The sequence below is a fragment of the Muscardinus avellanarius genome, assembly GCF_963383645.1.
Source record: "Muscardinus avellanarius genome assembly, chromosome: 7".
NCBI lineage: Eukaryota > Metazoa > Chordata > Mammalia > Rodentia > Gliridae > Muscardinus > Muscardinus avellanarius.
In genome coordinates, this window is record NC_137793.1 from 63,859,091 (window position 1) to 63,879,439 (window position 20,349).

The 20,349-nt window shown below is 50.9% G+C and overlaps 1 protein-coding gene across 1 annotated transcript in view; it reads right to left on the reverse strand.

The window, feature by feature from the left end:
• Positions 1-731: 731 nt before the first annotated feature.
• STUM (stum, mechanosensory transduction mediator homolog) overlaps positions 732-20,349 on the reverse strand; it is a gene marked incomplete at both ends in the record, with an annotated part of 58,884 nt that continues 39,266 nt past the window's right edge. The window contains 2 exons of the mRNA XM_080698958.1: positions 732-766; positions 3,529-3,708. Coding sequence (XP_080555084.1) covers positions 732-766; positions 3,529-3,708 — 215 coding nt within the window. The remainder of the gene's footprint in view (positions 767-3,528; positions 3,709-20,349) is intronic.

A 20,349-nucleotide genomic window follows, 5' to 3' on the forward strand; every position in this document is an offset into this window, starting at 1 on the left:
TAAGAGTGTGGACTCAAAATGGTATTCAATCTAACAAGGAAGGTGTTCAGTCCCTGCCCACCTGCATCTCTGTCTGGTCATTTCCTGTATAAACATCTGGCGAGTCCAGAAATTTCACCCCAGGGCTGGAGCTGCTGCCCTCCCTCCAGGGAAATAAAGGTCAAAACCCAGCCAGCCATTATAAGTCAGGGAGAAGAGGCTGGGGTGTGGGCAGACACCGTAGGGTCCCCCTTCCATGTGGGGCTGGTGACTGGTCATCCTCAACCTCACCCTGGGGTTGCCCCAGGAGACCACAAAGCAAACTCTAGGGGCACCAGATGTTTGAGACAGGAGCAGGCACCCAGAGAAAATGTCCTCCGTGGAACTGCCTCCACAGCAAGCCCTAGATCACCCAGACAGGACCACTGCCACCCTGTCCAGCACCTCTGGAGTCCTTGCAGCAGGCAGTGGGCACTGCCAGGCAAGGAGGAACCAGCGGGACCACCCCAGCCTCTCTGTCAATGTGCCAGCGCCTACTGTGCTTTCCCGGGCAGGAGGAGGGGCTGGAGCCCTCAGAGCCTGCTGAGAAAAGCAGATGCGTTTGCAAAATAAATAATATTTCTAAAAATACTCTCTTTTCCACCCCAAATCTGAGAAGCAGCAGAAAAGAACATATAAAGGTCCTTGTGCCCGAAGATGCCAGGTGCAGCCCTCGCAGGGGCCCCCGGGCCTTCCCTGGCCAGTCGCGTGGCTCACAGCTGCTGCGGGATGCCCTGCTCCTTGTACCCTGTGAGGAGGAAGCAGAGGGAGATGGTTAGACACCCATTTCCTTGAAGACTTCCTCCAGAGGTGCCCAAACCAGAGTACACTCATGAGGCTTCATGTGCTGCGGTGTAAGTGGCTGCTACGTCAGAGCATGGCTTCTCCTACAGGCCTCGGCTTTATAATAGGACACAAAGGAATGAATCAAGAATTGTAGAACACTGGGGCTGCTGGTCATACATAAGAAGGGGTATTTGAGGAAAGGCTAGAGAACCGTCAATGTGCTCTTGATCCATACCCCAGAAGCCACTGCATAAGAGTGGCCCCCCAATTGGCTCGGTGTGATTTAAAAGTGCAGAGCCTTGGGAGGAAGGACAGGCAAGTGGGCACGCAAGTGTGGGCCTCTGTCCAGCGAGGCCGGAGGCAGGGAGAGAGGAGGAGCGCCGGAGGGGACACGGCGTGCGTCATCAGTAAGTGTGGCCTTCGCGTGTGTGTGTGTGTGTGTGTGTGTGTGTGTGGCATGTGTTAGGTCAGCACTCTGCAGGGCTACCTCCCCGGGCCCTTTGGGAAAATCTGAGCACTATTGACATTAAGGAATTGTTGCTAATTTATTTGGGTGAAAATACATGAGTAGATTTGCTGAGCCATTAACCCCCAGCACCTAATTAACTTAGCCTGAAAAGAAGCTTCCAAGGACTTCACTGGGTTTCTTGTTTTTTCCTCTTCACTAGCACATTATCATCAGTCTGAGGTGCTAATGACTCAGTGCTGGGGGCTGGTGGGAGTGACAGATGAGCAGAGCAGCCAGGAAGGGCTGGAGTCGGCGCGCAAGCTGAGGGACTCCTACAACACGCTCGCCTTTCCTTGATACTTAAACATCTTCCAAAATACAAAGCTAAAGACAGAAGCCTGTTGACTAACTGGGAGAGTGTCTGTGTGCAGGGGTGAGCGTCTCCCGGTGGCCCCAGGCCCACCCACCCATGATAGACTCACCTTGGGAAACTGCAACACAGGGACGTGAAGCGGCAAGAGGAAGCAGAGAGGAAGAGAGAAGAGAACAGCCTGAAGACGGAGGTCACGGGAAGCCTGAAGTATCCACCCGAGGGGACCGTGGCGAGCCGGCAGTGGAGCAGAGGCCACGCCAGCGACTTCTCAGGGGCCATGTGCTCCAACAAGGGGAGCTCAGTGTTCGTGGTGCTCGGCCCCCATGGCCAGTGGTCAGCCTGGCAGGTATGTGGACACACAGTCACCCCGCCCAGCACTCACATCTCAGACAGGAGTGACAGGTGCAGCAGGGCAGACAACCTAAAGATGCTGCAGTGACCTGTCCCAGCCCCAGCTCTGCTCTATCTGCACCACGTGGTTTGTACTTTTTCTGGATAGGAGCCATGTATATAAAACCTAATGCATTGACCTGGGTGTGGTGGCGCACGCTTGTAATCCCAGCATTCGGGAGGCTGAGACTGGGGGATTGTGGTTTGCAGACAGCCTCAAGCTACTTAGTGAGGCCCTCTGCAACTTAGTGAGACCCAGTTTCAATATAAAGAATACAAAAATAGGTCAGGGGCTGTAACTCGGAGGTTCCATCCCAGACCCACAAAAAAACAAAAACCTAATGCATTGGAAAGACCCCGGTCCAAGGATGACAAACATCCATGCAACCATCTTGGATCAATTAGTAGTGCCTACCTGAAACACTGGGTGGAGAAAATATGAGACTGTCCAACAAAAGGTGTTATGATTGATTAGCAATGTCTGCCATGGGCGTGGCAATAGAAAAAGGCCACCAAGAGTGACCAAGCATTTATGGACCCAAGACCAAGACAGGTGATTGCTGATTGCTATTTTTTTTTTATTACTAATAGAAACAGCAGCATGCTTGTATGTTCTTGACTTGAATTTGTATTTTCATCTATATTCCTCCAATTCTCCTCTTACAAGTTTTTCTTCTTTCTTCCTTCTCCCTGACCTTTGGTACTGAGGACTGAACCGAGGGGCATTCCACCTCCAAGCCACAGTCCCAGACCTCACTTTTGTTTTAAAACAGAATCTCTAAAAGTTGCTGAGGGTCTTACTAAGTTGCTGAGGCTGGCCTCAAACCTGTAGTCCTCTTGTCTCAGACTCCCAAGTACTGGGATTACACCCATGTACCACCACACCCAGATAGAAATTTTTCTCAAAGTCAGCCTGCAGGATGGCATGTGGAAAATCAAGCTGATTTGTTATAACTGAAAAGTTCCTGTTGCTTTTACAGGAAGGGGCTAGAGGGGCAGCAGAAGGAACAGCTCCTTATCTAACTACCTACTAGATAACAGACAGGTGGGCTGTGGCTCTTCCCTTCAGAGGAACCACTCTGAGACACACGTACCTGCACCACTAATCAGAGTGGTCCCAGCCCACCTCGTAGCTAGCAACCCTTCACCCTTGAGCGCCGGTGCAATTTTTGGGAGAAGCACAAAGGTGTGCCATGCTGTGAGGGGTGAGTGAGTCTGGAGGTCAGGCAGAGGGAGTGGAGGAGTGGGGCCCCCAAAAGTATTCTCAAGGCCACCCTCCCTTACTCATGCCTGTGGGCTCAGGCCTCAGGGGACCCTGTCTGCCATGCAGTGAATTCCCTGCAGGCGACAGGGCCAGGTGTTTGCGGAGCACCCAGTGCTGAGTGTCCCAGTGGTAGTGAGGAGGGCACAGGGGAGTCCTCGCGGGCACCTGACCTTATAGGAGGGCAGGACTACAGCCACCCACCAGCCTCCCAAGTCCACCTCACCTCCCGCCTGCCCGGTGGCTACTCACTGGCGAGGATGACCATGTCCATGCCCCAGAAGATGCTCATGATCCAGCCCACCATGACGATGGCCGTGAGGATCTGGATGAGGGCCGCTGCGATGTTCAGCCAGAAGACGCAGCACACATGCCTGTCCGGGAGGTCAGTGCGCGCCCCGCACAGCACAGTGAAGGCCGACACGAACGTCCCTGGGAGAGGCCAGAGGGGACAGCCTTCAGAAGGTCTCGGGACCGAGGGCTGTCAGAGAGAAGCAGCTGCAGCCCCATATCCCTGTGCGTTGACTGCTCTGTGGCCCCCACAACTTGTCTCCAAACTGGAGAGGGCGGTGAAGCGCCTGGGGAGGCATGGCCCGGGGCTGCCAAGGACCCAGCCCACTTAGGGATCCTTTGGGGAACACAGAGTCATATGACAAGCAGTCCTGTCCTGAAGGAGCAATGGGGCAGCCATCTGCGGGGACAGCTGCAAAGGGCCCCAACTTCACGCGGCATGATTCCAAGGACACGAGGGTTCAGAGGTAGGAGCAGATCAGGTGTTGCAGAGGCCAGAAAATGACCAATCAGCGCACATGCTGATTGCTAAAGAACGAGCTGAGACCAGAGACCTTCGGAATACAGAGAGCATGGCAGTTCTCTGAGGATGCTCCTGATGGGCTCCTCCAGCCACCAAGACCTGCAGGGGAGGCACAGGGAGCCTAAGAACTATTGGGCAGCCAATAGATCAGGTGCCAAGAAATTCCTTGTCTTGCTTAAGATGTACCCCTATGGGCAATATTGCTACATTTACTGAGCTTCACCCAGGCCAGCTCTTTCTTTATGTATAACCTTGAGAGGTGGTTGATATTGTCTGCACTGTATTAGTCTCCTGTGACTGCTGTAACAACTTACCCACATTTGGTGGGTCAAAGTAACACAAATTTATCCCTCTGCAATTCTGGGGATCCGGGTGGTCTGGAATGGGGCTTTAGGGCTATCAGAGAGAAGCAGCTGCAGCCCCAGCCATGTGTGTTGCCTGCTGGGGACTCTAATCTGTTTCCTCACCCTTCCCAGCTTCTAGAGGCTCCTACATTCCTTGGCTTGTGGCCCCTTTCCTCATCATCAAAGCTAGCAGTGTGGCACCTTCTCCGACACTGCTTCTATCTTTTCTCTCTCTATCCTGATCCTCTTCCCTCCGTCTTATGATGGTCCATTGGGATACACCGAGATAATCTTCCCATATCCCCAGATCCTTAACTTCCTCAAAGTCCCTTTTTACCACTTAAGATAACATTTTGACAGGTTTGGGGATGCGGACGTGGGCGTTGTTGGGGGCCTTTCACTCTCTTACATAGAGAAAGGGACAGAGTCAGACTGAGGAATTAAGCGTCTCATTCAAGGTGACAATCACTGGAGGCACTGGGCCCATCGTTGCCCACAATGGAATCCTGTGGTGTCCACACTGCCACCTCAGGCATGGAGGACCTGTCAAAGGAGGCCTGGAGCAGACATCAGGACGTCTGGGAGATGGGTCAGTGGGCAGTGGCCATCCCCCTGATTCTCTGTCTCTTGCTCCTACTGGACGCTGCCTCTTCATCGATGCTCAGAACCCTGGCTCCAAGTCCTTCCCTGCCCGACTTGCTGGCTCCTGGTGGCTTCCCTAGTGGCCTACGACCTCTCATCACACCTCATTCCTGAAGCCCCAGGTTGAGTGAGGCCTGAGCCCACCGGCTGAGTTCCGATGCTGACCACATTCTTTCTCCCTTTCCCCTTTTGTCGTTGTTCTTACTGGGGAATGAACCCAGAAGCATTCAACCTCTGAGCTATACCTTCAGCTCTTTATTTTTTTAAAAAAAATATGTCTCTCTAAGTTTCTGAGGCTGGCCTCAAATCTGCAATCCTCCTGTCTCAGTCTCCCAAATACTGGGATTATAGGTGTATACCACCATGCTTGGCTTGTGCTTCTATTTATTTATCTAGGCACGGGATTAAACCCAGAGGCATTCTACCTCCAAGCTATACTCCCAACCCTATTTTTTTTTCATTGTAAAACAGGGTCTTGCTAAGTTGCTAAGAGCCTCACTAAGTTGTTGGGGCTGGCCTGGAACCTGTGATCCTGCTGTCTATCCTCCAGTACTGGGATTATAGGCGTGTACCATTGCACATAGCTTCTCCTCTTTATCTTAAAAACTGCCACGGACTCGAGGTCCAGGCTGCGTCTCCTTTACCTTCATGTCTCTGGCTCCCAACACAGCAGGTGGCCTGTGGGCATCCAAAGGAACGACCAGCTTCCAGTGTACCCCAGAACACCACACCCTGACCTGTGGCAGGCACCTGGGTCCTGCTTGAAGGCACTTGAATGTCTAAGAGTGGCCTAAAAATGTCCAAGAGTGGCACTTCTTTGCCCCAAGGGCTTTGCCCCAAGGGGCTCTGAAGCTCACTGAACCAGGATTCAAGCTGGTTCACGCTGCTAAATGGTTTCTACGTGTTCCTTAGTCAAATCCCTGGTAGCGCAGCTGGAGTGGCAGAGAGGCAAAGCTGGCCACCCATTCCAGGTGGTCAGCTAGCCAGGGGTGGAGCATTTGCTGGCCCCACCCTTCTGGGGGAGGAGCTCACTCAGGACCCAGCTCAGTCCTGCCCTAGGTAGGGGCAAAACCATTGTGCCCACCTGACAGAGAAGGGCCAGGGCTTGTGCAAGTTTTCAGAGGTAGAAGACCAGCCTCTTCCCATGAGAGGAGAACAAGGGGATGCTCCAGGTACTGGGGCTAGCCTCGAACCTGTGATCCTCCCTTCTCAGCCTCTTCCCAAGCACTTGTATTACATGTGTGCACTACCATGTCCAACTTCTCCTTATCTTTTTTTGGGTGGGGGGGATTGGGGGTTGAACCCAGAAGCATGCTACCTTTAAGACACACCTGTTTGTTTGTTTGTTTGTTTGTTTGTTTGTTTGTTTTTGTGTGCAGTACTGGGGATAGAACTCAGGGGTATTCTACCTTTGAACTACACCCCAGCCCTATTTTTTATTCTTTATTTTGAAAGAGGGTCTCACTAATTTACAGAGGACCACTAAGTAGCTGAGGCCATGAACCTGTGATCCTCCTGTCTCAGCCTCCCAGGCACTGGAATTACAAGCATGTGCCAGCCAAGCTAGCCCTTTTTTTATTTTGAAACAGGGTCTCACTCAGTGATCTGATCCTCCTGTCTCAGCCTACAGGGGCAGGAGTGGTAGCCTGGGGAAGGTGGCGGGGATGAAAGGGAGGACTAGCAGAGCCATCCGTAGAAGGCCTGAGTGCTGGGGTGAACGCTGGCCCCTAACCTGTAGGAAAGAGGGTTCTCACCAAGAACTCTGAAGCAGTGATGTTAGAGAATTGACCTGTCAGAGGGTGTTGGTGGATTTTTTTTTTTTTTTTTTTTTGGTGGTACTGGGGTTCCTGGAAGCCCTTCTACCTCCGGGCTACACTCCTAGACCTATTTTTACATTTTTATTTGGAAACAGGGTCTCCTAAGCCAGCGCGGGCGGCTGGCTTCGAACCTGCGCGATCCTCCTGTCTCTGCCTCCCAAGCGCGGGGATTACAAGCGTGCGCCACCACGCCCGGCTAGTGTTGGTGGATTTAAATTGTCTAAGATGGGAAAGATAGACTGGGAGGAGAAGACAGCAGCTGAGAGGTGGCAGGGACATGGTTCAGGACTTGGCAGTGGACACAGAAGGATGTGGGGACTTAGGGAAGTATGTGCCACTGTCCTTTGGTTCTGCTGGTATAGGAGGCAGGTGGGACCAGAGATGAGTGGAGCTGGCCCATTACAAAAGTACACTGGAAGAGGTGGCCGAGGACGAGCAGGAACATGTGGGGGAACATTAGGTAAAAATAACATAGATGCCGCTTACCGCACACCTCCAGTGTGCTGAGCACACGCTACCCTCTACCCACCTACGTTACGTTTTATTCTTGAAACTCCTGGAGGCAGTCATTGTTATCCCTGTTTTACAGATGGGGAAATTAAGGCCCAGGGAGGCTAATTTCCCTCCCTGACTTGCCACACAGAAGAATCCAGATTGGAGTCTAGTTGAGAAGCCCAAGCTCCTCTCTGTCTACGTTGTTGCATCCTTACATTAAAAATAATAATAAAAAGGCCGGGCGTGGTGGCGCACGCTTGTAATCCCCGCGCTTGGGAGGCAGAGACAGGAGGATCGCGCAGGTTCGAAGCCAGCCACGCGCGCTGGCTTAGGAGACCCTGTTTCCAAATAAAAATGTAAAAATAGGTCTGGGAGTGTAGCCCGGAGGTAGAAGGGCTTCCAGGAACCCCAGTACCACCAAAAAAAATTAAAAAATAAAAAAAATAAAAAATAAAGACAAAATTTTCATCCTTAATGATTTTTAAATGTCAATAAACGTCTCTGTCCCACCCCTGCCCCAAATGGCCATGGAAGACCCTGGGCAGGCAATGGCCTGGTCTCTGCCTGAGCATCCGACTCCGCAGGGTCTGACTGGGACGCTGGGCAGCTCTGTTGCTCAGCAGCAGTGGCCTTGCCTCACTCCTCCTGCCAAGGAAATGGCAGCATGGTCAGGGTTCTTGCCTGTTTTTATTAGGCTGGACCATATCACATTTGGTCTTTGGGAGGTCAAGAACAGCCATATAGCCGGGCATGGTGGTGCATGCTTGTAATCCCCGCAGTTGGGAGGCTGAGACAGGAGGATCACGCAGGTTCGAAGTCAGCCTCGCTGGCTTAAGTGACCCTGTTTCCAAATAAAATATAAAATAGGTCTGGGAGTGTAGCCCGGAGGTTGAAGGGCTTCCATCCCCAGTACCGCCAAAAAAAAAAAAAAGAATAGCCATCTAATAGCAATTCCACACAGCAGCCTTACAGGGCTGCAGAAGTGGTGAGCATAAGGAACTGTCCCTGAACTTGGAGATGCTCTGAGTCGGGTGACCACTGAGTCCTTCCCCTGTCAAAAGACAGAATCTCATCAGAATCACTAAACCATCGAGAGGCCGGCAGCCTTTTTCTATTACCTCCTCTCAGCCTCCGGTGGGGGGGGGGGGTGCAGGCCCAGAAACCCAGCACTTTGTAGATATGCAGGGGCTGTGACCTGAATGACCTCATTAGGCTCCAGCTTGTTAAGGAACACCTCACGTCACAAAAGAGATGCTCTACTTGCAGGCGGTGCAGGGGTATTCTACCTTCCAGCTATAGCCTCAGCCTTCGGCCTTTTTAAATTTATTATTATTACTACTATTATTATTATTATTATTATTATTATTATTATTTTGAGACAGAGTCTCACTAAGTTGCTGAGGCTGGCTTTGAGCCTGTGATCCTCCCACCTCAACTTCCCAAGCACTGGGATTACAGGTCTGTGCCACCATGCCCAGATCTGCCTTTTATCCACACTGACATATTTCTGGTAATTCAAAGACACGTGCCACAAGATTCACGCCTTCTCTACCCCACTGGAGCAACGCATGCATGTCTGCTGCGGCACTGACCGAGACCGCACTCATTAGGAAACAGCGCTTCAGCCACACACGGTCATGCGCGCCAGAGAAGGTAAGGATTGAGGGAAGGGACTGATAATATAAAAACGTAGATTTAACTTCTTCAGAAGTAAATTTTAAAAAGATTTTAGCACATCTTTAAGTGAAGAGGTGTTAATTGTTTTAAATGAGTCTTATCTGCTAACTAAAGAGCTCCACCCAACCACAATGTGTTGGTTCTAATTTATTCCACCGAGTGAGCACCAGCCAGATGCCAGCACAGGGTCCTGGGAATACAGAGGCCAGACAAGTGCCGGGGACCCAGCCCACCTCTGCCTGGGTGAGACCTGGGCCACACAAGGAACTTTGGGAGTTCTGCTTGGCCGTGGCAGGAAAGGCTTCACAGAAGAGCAGGCTGGGGGCCTCGGAGCTGACTGGAGGTCACTGAGGGGAGAAGGCTGAGGCTCTCACCCTGGGCAGCCGTGTGTCATCCTGAGCCAGGCTTCCAGGGAATGCATGGCACACGTGCAGGGGGTGATGGAAAAGGAGGCTGGCTCCTGTCCCAGCCAGAGCTTTATAAGTGACTCAAAACTACACTGAGATTCCACCTGACTCCAGGCAGAATGGCAATCATCAAGAATACAAACAATAGCCGGGCCTATTGTTTGTGGTACATGTCCATAATCCCAATACTTGGGAGGCTGAGACAGGAGGATCGCAGGTTCATGACCAGCCTTAGCTACTTAGCGAGGTCCTCTGCAACTTAGTGAGACCCTGTTTAAAAATAAAGGATAAAAAATAGGGCTGGGCGTGTAGCTCAGAGGTAGAATGCCCCTGGATTCAATCCTCAGTAACACACACACACACACACACACACACACACACACACACACAATACAATATAAATATATAAATGAAACAATTAAAAAATGCTGGTAAGATATGGGGAAACAGAACTCTTATACACTGTTGGTGAGATGGCAAATTAGTATAACCACTATAGAGAGTAATTTGGAGAAATGAAACCATCCAGCTATCCCACAACTCAATATCTTTCCAAAAGAATTAAAGTCAGAATACTATAGTGAGCCGGGTGTGATACCATACACCTATAATCCCAGTATTTGGAAGGTTGAGACAGGAAAACCCCAGCTTCATTAATTTAGTGAGGCCCTCTAGAAATTTGTAAGACCCTATTTCAAATAAAATAGGGCTGGCGGCATAGTTCATAAGGTTGAATGTCCCTGGGTTCAATCCCTAGTACCACAAACCAAAAAAAGAGTAATATAGTGATATCTGCATACTCATTGTATGGTATGGGCTTAGAATGTCCCCCCACCAGCCCTCACAGAAACAAGGCAGCCATGTTAGAGTCAGAGCTTGGTTCCTGAGGAAAGTTCTTGGGAATGTGGCCTTGGGGCTTGTTTATGGTCCCTCCTCCTTCTCTCTCTTGCTACTGCCCTCTATGGTGTGAGAGCAGAGCCCTTGCTCTCTCCACCTTTCTGCCTCCCTTCACCCTGAACTCTGTAGACTTCAACTGGCCTGTCATGGACTGAACCCCTAAAATCTCCAGAACTGTGAGCAAATAAATCTTCCTTCCTCTGAGTTGTGATCAGCTGTTTTGGGTCTCAGAAGTGATATTGTTGACTGAAACACCCATGTTTATTGCAGCGCAATTCACAACAGTCAAAATATGGACCCAGTCTAGGTGTCCATCAACAGACGAATGGATAAAGGAAATGTGGTGTGCATACACAATAGAATTCCAATTAGCCACTGGCCGGGCGTGGTGGCGCACGCTTGTAATCCCCGCGCTTGGGAGGCAGAGACAGGAGGATCGCGCGGTTCAGAGCTAGCCACGCGCGCTGGCTTAGGAGACCCTGTTTCCAAATAAAAATGTAAAAATAGGTCTGGGAGTGTAGCCCGGAGGTAGAAGGGCTTCCAGGAACCCCAGTACCACCAAAAGAAAAGAAAAATCTTATAGAATTCCACTTAGCCACAAGGAAGAATGAAATTATGTCCTTTGCAGGAAAATGGATGGAACTAGAGAATATGTTGCTACATGAGATCAGCCAGCCTCAGAAAGCCAAGGGGCGTACGTTTTCTCTCACATGTGGAAGCTAGAGAGGAAATAAGAGACGTAAGAGATTTCAGATAAATATGAAGGAAGACCATTAGCAGAGTGGAAGAGGATGAGGGGGAGATGCAGGGATGGAAGAGGAGGATTGAGGAATGGAACAGTTTGAATGATTCTGTGTCCACACATTAAGATGTCACTGCCAGTCTCACTACCATGTACAAGGAGGGAGGAGGGAGAAGGTGGGGTAGGTAAGGGAACACACCAAGTGCTGTGGCCATTTATGTTTGTATCACTTTGAATCTCACTATGATAATTTTTTTTTAAAAACTTCATAATAAAAATGTGAGGTTGGAGCAAGCAGGGGTCAGGCCAGTGAGAACCCTCGTGGCCGTGCTCTGGGGTCCCACAAGGGGCAGCCCCTGGACGGGTCTAAACAGGAAGCTCCAGGGTTGGGTGTGAGTTGTAGAACAAACCCTGTGACCCAAAGGGAGGATGGATGAGAGGCAGGCGGGGGGAGGCTGGGAGAGGAGAGGAGGCATGGCCAGCACCCAGGGAGAGAGAGGCCGCAGGGCAGTGGGGTATGGCAGGAAGCCGGGGCCTGTGGGTGAGAGGGTGGCATCCCAGGTGGGGTGTCCCATCCATGCTGGTTCTGGATTTGGGGTTTCATACTTTGTGGTGAGGGCAGCACCATTAGTCATGGTGGGAAGCCCAGAGGGACCATATTCATCCGAAGACTGGAATTCAGGAGGGGTAATTTTAGGTCACAGAAGTCACCTGGACGTGGAAGGGCCACCATGGGAGGGTGTGGAGTTAAGGAGAGAGGGCAAGGAGAGGCCTCTGGGACATCATGCGCTCTGGTGGGCAAGGAAAGAAGACTGCAGTGGGGCCAGGGGAGGGCCAGGCAGAGGGGCCAGAAAGGCGTGTCCCATGAACGGGGGGTGGGTCTACTGAAGGAGGACTGGGGCACAGGGCCGCCCACCACAGCTGTGCAGGTGGAGTCGCAGACTGGATTAGGCCATGAGAGGCTTCAGCTGGGGAAACGAGGCTTAGCGCACAGTGTGGAGGTTGGAGGAGAGAACGAACTGAGGGTCCCAGGGCACGGAAGAGCCTCTCCTTCTTACGTGGGGGGCTTGGGCTCGCTTATCTTCCGAGGAGCTGCTGCCAGGGAGGGGAAAGGATGAGGATCTAACCAGATAAATCAGATAAGGAACAAGAAGACTGCACAGTTCTTGACACAATGCAAAAGTGGTGGCAAGGGGGAAGCCCAAGCAGTGTTTTGAGCCAGGTTGTGAATTGTAATTCTCAAACTGAGGATCGTAAGTACAGATTCTAGGGTCCCACGTCCGGGACACACAGAAAGGCACAGAGCTGGGCTTGAGAAGGGCTTGTCTAAAAAGATTAAACAGGAGCTGGGCACGGTGGTGCACACCTGTAAACCCAGTACTTGGGAGGCTGGGACAGGAGAATTGCAAGTTAGAAGGCCAGCCTCAGCAATGTAGCTAGATCTTGTTTCAGCATAATAAATAAAAAGGGCTGGAGATGTGGCTCAGAAGTAGAATGCCCCTGGGTTGAATCTCCAGTGCCAAATAAATAAGTAAATAAGTCAGGGGCTGAGGGTGAAGCGCATTAGTAGAGTATGTCCTTAGCATGCATGCAGTTCTGAATTTCATCCCAGCACCACAAAATAAATAAATACCCCCCAACCCAACCCAACCCACCCCAGCTGAGACAGCCAACTTGAGAACCCTAGCTCTGAAAGATGGAGGAATTAGCCTTGCAGACACAGAACCAGAAAACCACGGAGCCTCGTCAGTAACCGGCCCACAGTTTTGTCCTTTCACTTGGCCGGGAGCCTGAGGCCATGCTCATCCTCTGCACCAGCCGGGGAGGCTGGGCCTGGCCATGTTGCCCCTGGAGGTGTCACAGCTCGGCCAACACTGACCGGCACAGGGGAACTGATGGTGATAAACTGTACCATCAAGCACCAAAATCAGTGTAATACAAGACACCCGAAACCTAGGCATAGGCTCATACCCTGCGCATCCTACCATGACCCTGAGAAAGAGGGGCAGGTGGAAGGGGACTGGGGAAGGTCTTCCTGGGGAGAGTCATGGCAAAGACAGTCCTGCAGGCTTTCCGCAGCACCTGCGGGAGTATCTGCATGTCAGCTTCCTCGAGGAGCTTGTGGTTCAGGCCCCAGCCAAGGCAGCAGGAGGAGGGAGGCCTCTCCTCTTTCCTCCTGGAGAGGGGTCTGCAGGCTCTTGGAACTCAGGGGAGAAGGGCAGAGCTGGCTTTCTTCCAAAGCAACTACTTCAGTAAAAAAAAGGCCTCTGAACTGGCATGGTGGCACATGCCTGTCATCCCAGTACTTAGGAGGCTGAGACAGAAAGATAGTAGGTTCACAGCCAGGCTCAGCAACTTAGAGATCCAGTTTCAAAAGGTGTTTGGCTCGGCGTGGTGGTGCATGCCTGTCAACCTAGCACCTGGGAGGCTGAGACAGGAGGAAGGAGGCCAGTGAAGACCTGCAGGAACTTAGACCCGTTAAATAAAAAAGGAGGAAAAATAAAATAAAAATAAAAAGAGTGGGGGTGTAGCTTGGAGGTATAATGGCCCTAGGTTCAACACCAAGCCCCCCGCCCCCATGACCTGGGAATACAGGATCATTGTGTATTTGAGAGCAGAGTTTATAAACAGGGTCGACGTGGCCCTGGCCTAAGTCAGCTGAGATAGTCTGAAGAAAATGGGGCCCCAGGAAGCCAGGAGGGGGCATATTCCTGTAGTCCCAGTACAACTTGGGAGACTGTGGTAGGAGGATTGCAGGTTCAAGGCCAGTGCATAGTAACTTAGTGAGATCCTGTTTTTAAAAAAAGATATATATTTGGCTGGAGGTGTAGCTTAGAGGAAGAGTGCCTCTTGAATTCAATCCCTAGTACCATAAAAAAAAAAAAAAAATAGGGACAGAGTCCTGCCTCCCTCTGTGCCACCACTGGCAGGCAGCCTGGGTCCTTTGACTTTTATTTTCCACATAAATGAGGCAGCCTTGGCTACCATGTGTCCTTACGTGCTGTAGAAATGCACTATTGTCCTTTCAGCCTGGACACCCTGGAACAGAGTGTCAGAAGAGGGCTGTGCTAGATGAGGCAGGAAGGTAAGAACTGAAAAAGATATCAGGACCCTTAGCAACTTAGCAAGATCCTATTTCAAAACACAAACAAAAAGGGTTGGAGATAGAATAGAATGTCTCTGGGTTCAATTCCCAGTACAAAGGAAGAGGAGGAGGAGGGGGAGGGGGAGGAAGAAGAGGGGGAGGAGGGGGGGAGGAGAAGGAGGGAAGTAGAAGAAAGGGCTGGGGATGTAGTTCAGTGGTAGCGTGCTTGCCTAGCGTGTGTGAGACCCGGGCTGAGTCCCCAACACCAAAACAAACAAACAAATGTCACACTAGTGGCTGTGGGCTCTCTTGGAACTTCATGAAGTCATTTATCCAGAAAGTGGTTTATAGTCCTAGCACAGGTCTGCAGCTTCCTAGCCGAGCCTGACAGGAGGATGCAGAGACCAGTGCAAAGCAACCCTGGGCAGTTCTAGTGGTCACTCTGACCACCCTCGAAGCTCTTCAGAATGAATTGGTCTGGGCCTTGGATTCCTGTGTCCTCAGCCGGTGGTAGAAAAGGTCTGTGAATGGTTTGCAACTTGGCAGAAAGTACAGCATCCTAGCAAGGACATCACGGCCCACAGGGACACAGAGTCTGGCCGCATTCATCATCTCAGCACAGTACCTGGGCTTCTCTCCTGAGCCAGCAGCTCCTAGCTGTCCTTCCTTCCAAGGACAGAGAAAGTGAAATGAGTTCCCGCCTCCACCCCTCCCAGGCCCTCTGCCTTGACGTGGGGTTGATTGTTCTCTGGAGGCTAAGTCAGCTGGAACTGATCATTAATTTTAATGGTGCTGGGCGTTGCATCAGCCTCCCTGTGCTTGTTAGCAAATCTCCTCTGTCCGCAGCCTCCTTCCTCCGGATCTTCCTGCCTGGAGGGACCACAGGGGAGCTGGGGAGCTACACAACAGGACTGCACACCATAGGTCTCTCTTGGGATCTCTGGTATATTAAGCCCGAGCAGAAACTTAACCATATGGACTTCCTCCATTTCCTGGATCTGAGCTTGACAGATTCTGGGCTTAAAGTCAGGAGGATGGACTGAGGAGGTGGGGATGGGACAGGAGAGGGTGGCTGTGGAATGACCACAGCAGGGCAGTCTAGGACAGCCCTGAGACCCTTGAGGACCCTGCTTTGTCCACCCCACCATCCAGCAGGCCCAGCGCTGAAGGCAGGGAGCCAGGTGGCAAGGTGGGCAAGGGTAACAGCAGTGACATCAGCTGGAGAGTGTGACTCGGCTTCCACTGCCTTAGAATTTGCAACCTGACAAGACATTTCCACGGGTGGGTGAACACTGAGATGAAACGCAGAGAAGAGGTGTCTGCCCAAGGGTGCTGCTGCCAGTGAGCCTGTCTGAGCTGGAAGGCAGCGAGGGATGGCACCACGAAACCCAGAGGCAGAGAAGTCATACAGTGCTTCAACCCACGGGGCCTGGCAGAGACATCTTAGTTCATAGAGGAACCCCATTTTGTAGCCCCATTAATAAATAACATTTATGAAAGGCCTAATACGTGTTCTGCATTGAGTCTGTTAGCTACCCTCTGCTTATTGGCTCAAGCCAGGGGAGCGAGGCTGCCTTGGCCTCCAGCACCGCAGCGTGTGTGAGCCCAGATGCGCCAGGCACTGGGGGAAGCCCATGGCCAGATGTGGGTGGCCACTGGGAGTGCCAGGGAGAGCTGTCCCAGAGTGCCCCACGCCGGCCGCGCGCACTGCATGTGAGCAGACAGGGTTTCCTGCCTCCTGCCCTCCAGCCACCCACAGCGGAGGCTGCAGGGGCTCCTGGCACGTATCACACGGGGCGTGGAAACCTGCATTCACAGGCGCAAAGCTGCTTTACCGAACGTGTGTCGCGACCGCCAGACTCACACAGTGAGGCCTGGTCCCAACGTGTGGCATTTGGATGGTGGGCCTTTGGAGGCCTTAGATTAGGATGACATCAGAGGAGAAAGAGATCTAAGCCCTCGCCCAGTCCCCTCCTTGCCGTGAAAGAGGCCAGGAAGTGGGCCCTCGCCAGATCCCAACCATGCCTGCCCCCAGGACTGTGAGAAAGATGCCGATGGCTCATAAACTGCCTGGTGACTCCTCCTGAATGAAGCCATGCCCCTTCCTAAAAATCATACCCAGTTCATTTCATCCCTTCACTTTCCCACATATTCAGCTAAAATTTATAAAGCACTTGCTGGTGCTGAGACCCGGGCAGAGCCTATGCGTACCACCACAAAAAGACAGTTCCCTGGCCACCAAGAGTCTCACGGGGTCTGGAGAGAGACAGCGGTCCACAGAGCGCCATGCTGTGTGGTCCATCCTGGGGAGGCAGGAGGGCCCACTGGCCATCCAGAGAGACTGCAGGAACAAAGGGGTGCTGTAAAGTACTGAGGACGTAGCACAGTGCAGGCCGCCTGGGAGCTTGGGGGTCCCCACCCAGACCAGGAAGGTGATGAATGGGGACAGTCTTGCCCAGGAGGCTGGAGCAGGATCTTGGCAAATGAGGTTGTTGTCTATGAATATGAAAATAAGGCTGTAACTCTCATTGTTGTCTATGAATATGAAAATGAGACTGAAAATCTCAACGAAGTCTGTTTTTAGTGGCTTGTGGCCAATGACACTATTCTTTACTCTACCTTTTGTAAAAATATAAATAAATAAAACAAAACTTATAACTGCTAGGTTCACCACGTCAACCTCATGAAGCCTGAGGCTCAGTACAGGTCCATATGCTCAGTATTAGGTGGCTGGTAAAAATTATAATTGTGATGGCTACACAGCAAGGTGGGAAAGCGCTTCAAGTGAAATTACAAAAATAGTCTGTATGTTCTGTGGGAGTGTTTAAACATATTTATGTGCATGGATGAGGGCTACTGAGAAAAATGAGAATCTTTTTTTGCCATGGAAGACTTATTGATGGCTTTCTCTCTTTTATTTTCAAAAACAATTTTTTTTCAGTTAAAAAAAATAGCCGGGCGTGGAGGCACACGCTTGTAATCCCAGCATTCGGGAGGCTGAGACTGGAGGGATTATGGTTCGCAGACAGCCTCAGCTACTCAGTGAGCCCCTCCGCAACTTAGTGAGACCCTGTTTCAAAATAAAGAATAAAAAAATAGGGCAGGGGGTGTAGCTCCGGGTCGAATGCCCCTGGGTTTCATCCCTAGACTGCAAAATAAAAATAAATAAAAAATAAATTTTAGCTGGGTATAGTGGCACATGCCTTTTAATCCCACTATTGGGGAGACTGAGACTGGAGGATTATAGGTTTGAGGACAGCCTTGGCAATTTAGGGAGGTCCATTGCAACTTTGTGAGACGTTGTTTCAAAATAAAAAATAAAATAGGGCTGGGAATGTAGCTCAAAGGTCGAATGCCCTGGGTTCCACCTCCCCATCCCACACACACAATTAAGTGTGTTTAAGCACTTGTTGAGCCCTATCTGCAAGGATGACAACTGGAGGCTATAGAGAAGGCGGTATAATGCTCAAGCCACTAGGAGACAGGCAGCACACACATGCATGACCCAGAAAATACGCACTGCTGTCAGATGGTGCCAGGGCTGCAGCAAAAGCCCCTGGATGTCCGGGAATGTGCCCCAGCCCTAGGTCGTGCTGCCCGAGTAACCAGGTAAAGCTGGATGGCAGGTGAGGGCTTGCCTTCTAGAGGTGAGAGGAGGGGAACTCAGGGCTTTGGTTGGGAGCCAGGGAAGGACTCCAGTCCCAAGAGACCTTGAAGAGCCATTGTGGATACATCTAGGTGGCCGCAGGACATAGACGGCACAACAGGAGGCGGCTGGGCTGAGCAGGTGCCTCAACCTCCCAGAGGACCAGGGAGGAGGGAGGGAGAGGGAAGGAGGCCTGTGTGGAGCCCAGACGCAGGTGCTCCCTGTCTGACTGGCTCCCACAGGCATGGCAGACACACCTGCCTCTTCCTTGAGCTGTGCCCCACAGGGTGGCCCATGTGTGTCCTCCCAGTGCAGGGACAACTTCCTGCTGGGGCTCCTGGGATCAGGCTCAGGACGGCTTCCTCCAAGTACAGCTGATGTTGCGGCTCAGGCCACAGGACCATGCCAAACTTGCAGGGAGAATCTTTGTTCTCCATTTCAGTCTTTATTTTGGAAGCAGCCAACTCAACTGGGCTTAAATAATAATAGGATTCATTGGTTCACAAAACTGGTAAACTCCAGAAAGGCAGTGTGGGGTGGTGGTCAGGAATGCCGGCTCTAGAGTTAGCTGTGAGTGTTGATTGCTGACTTCGCCACTCACTGTGTGAGCCTGGCACGTCACTCTACCTCTGGAGGCCTTGATGCTCAGCAGACCTTGCTATCATTTTGTCATCTGTCTGATATGGGTTATAACAACATCCATATCTAGGCAGGGCTGTGCATGAGGCTTAATAGAGATTATGCACTTAAAATGCCCAGACCAGCACATTACTTCCTGAAACTATTTCAAAATTTAAAAATAAAAGAGGGCTGGGGGCATAGCCCATAGGTAGAACACCAATCTCCAGTACCACAAAATAAATAAAAAATAGAGTACCCCCAGAACATACTAAGTACTTAATAAATGATTGCTGGGCTTTGTTCTTATTGTTGTTTTAAGTATATATTGTTTTATATGTATACTGTTAATTCAGGATTGGTTTGTTTCCTTGGCTCAATGATTCAACAAGGACCCGTTGTTTTCCATCTCTTTCTTTGCTCTGCCTTCCACAGTGTGAGCTTATCACAAGGCCAGCATTCCTCATGGTGACAAAAGTTTGCAATTCCAGGTTTCACATCCACATAGCATGTCCAGAAGAAAGAACATTCTGTCCCAACATTCTAAGCAGGAATCCTGAGATTTACCCAGATGGGCTGCTTACGCATGTCACATGCCGGCCTCGGAATCAATGACTGGCAAAGGAAATGAAAAGTGCTGATTGGCTGAGCGATCGAGCTCATCCTTAGAGCCAGAAGGGGGACCAGCCTGTGTGAAGGAGGCATGAGCTCTTGAGTGAAAATCTGATAAAAGGATGCTAGATGAATGGTCAGCAATGTTCACTAACACAGGAGAAATGTGTTGCAAAATCAAGCAGCAAAATGACAAATTGGGCTATCTTTGGCCAAGTGGGGGTTTTAAAATATGGCCCCCAGTTCTTGACACACTCCAGTTGGAAGGTGGGCCCATATCTTAAAACTGTTCTCTCCAACTGAGCACCAACACGGTTCAACAGAAAAAGTGCTGTGCTAGTTTTCTGGCTCAGGCCTTAACTGGTGGCATCCACTTCCTGCGTCCTCAGCTTTCCATGCTTGAGCCCAGCCGCCATGCTGAAGAAACCCCAGACTAGCCCACAGGAGATGCTCATATATGAGGGGCCTCTTGTGAAAGTCCAGCAACAGCCCAGGTAAGAGCCCAGCGGCTCCTGGCACTGGCCACCAGACATGGCAGTGAGACATCTCCAGGTGACTCTAACCCCCAACCATTAAGTCATCCTGGTCTCTGAGTCTCATGAACTGAAGCTCCCAGCATTCCGAAACAGACAAGACATCCCACTATGCTCGCCTGCCCACTTGCCACAGAAATGATGCAGATAATCCAGACAATTTTTTGGTACTAGGGATGGAACCCAGGGGCATTCTATCTCTGATTTACACCCCAGACCCCCCTTTTTTTTATTTTGAAACAGAATCTTGCTAAGTTTATGGAGATTGGCCTTAAACCATGTTTCTCTTGTCTTAGCCTCCCAAGTCCTAAGATTATAAGCATGTGCCACTATGTCAGGCTCCAAATGTTTTTTATACCACTTGTTTTTTTTTTTTACAACACTATGCCTGGCATCAAATGTTTTTACACCACTGGGATGGTTTGCTGTCCAGCAATAGATAACTGGAATGAGCATGCCAATGGGCCACATGTCCATGGCGAGGAAGAAAGGGAGCAGGTGGGCCAGGCTCTTTCGTCCTTACTTAATCATGTAGCATCTGAATGTAATCCTAGAGGACCTGCTCTGCTTGGCTCCTGCGCACTGGTGTACTTATTCCCAATCTCCTCTCCTAGCCCTGCCCAGGCTAAGCCAAAACAACCGAAGAGAGTCAGAGATTCTGTTAGGATAACACCACTCAGAGCAGCCAGTGCCACAGGAACTACTCAATATTATCAAATGATTATAGACTGCTGTGATGTGACC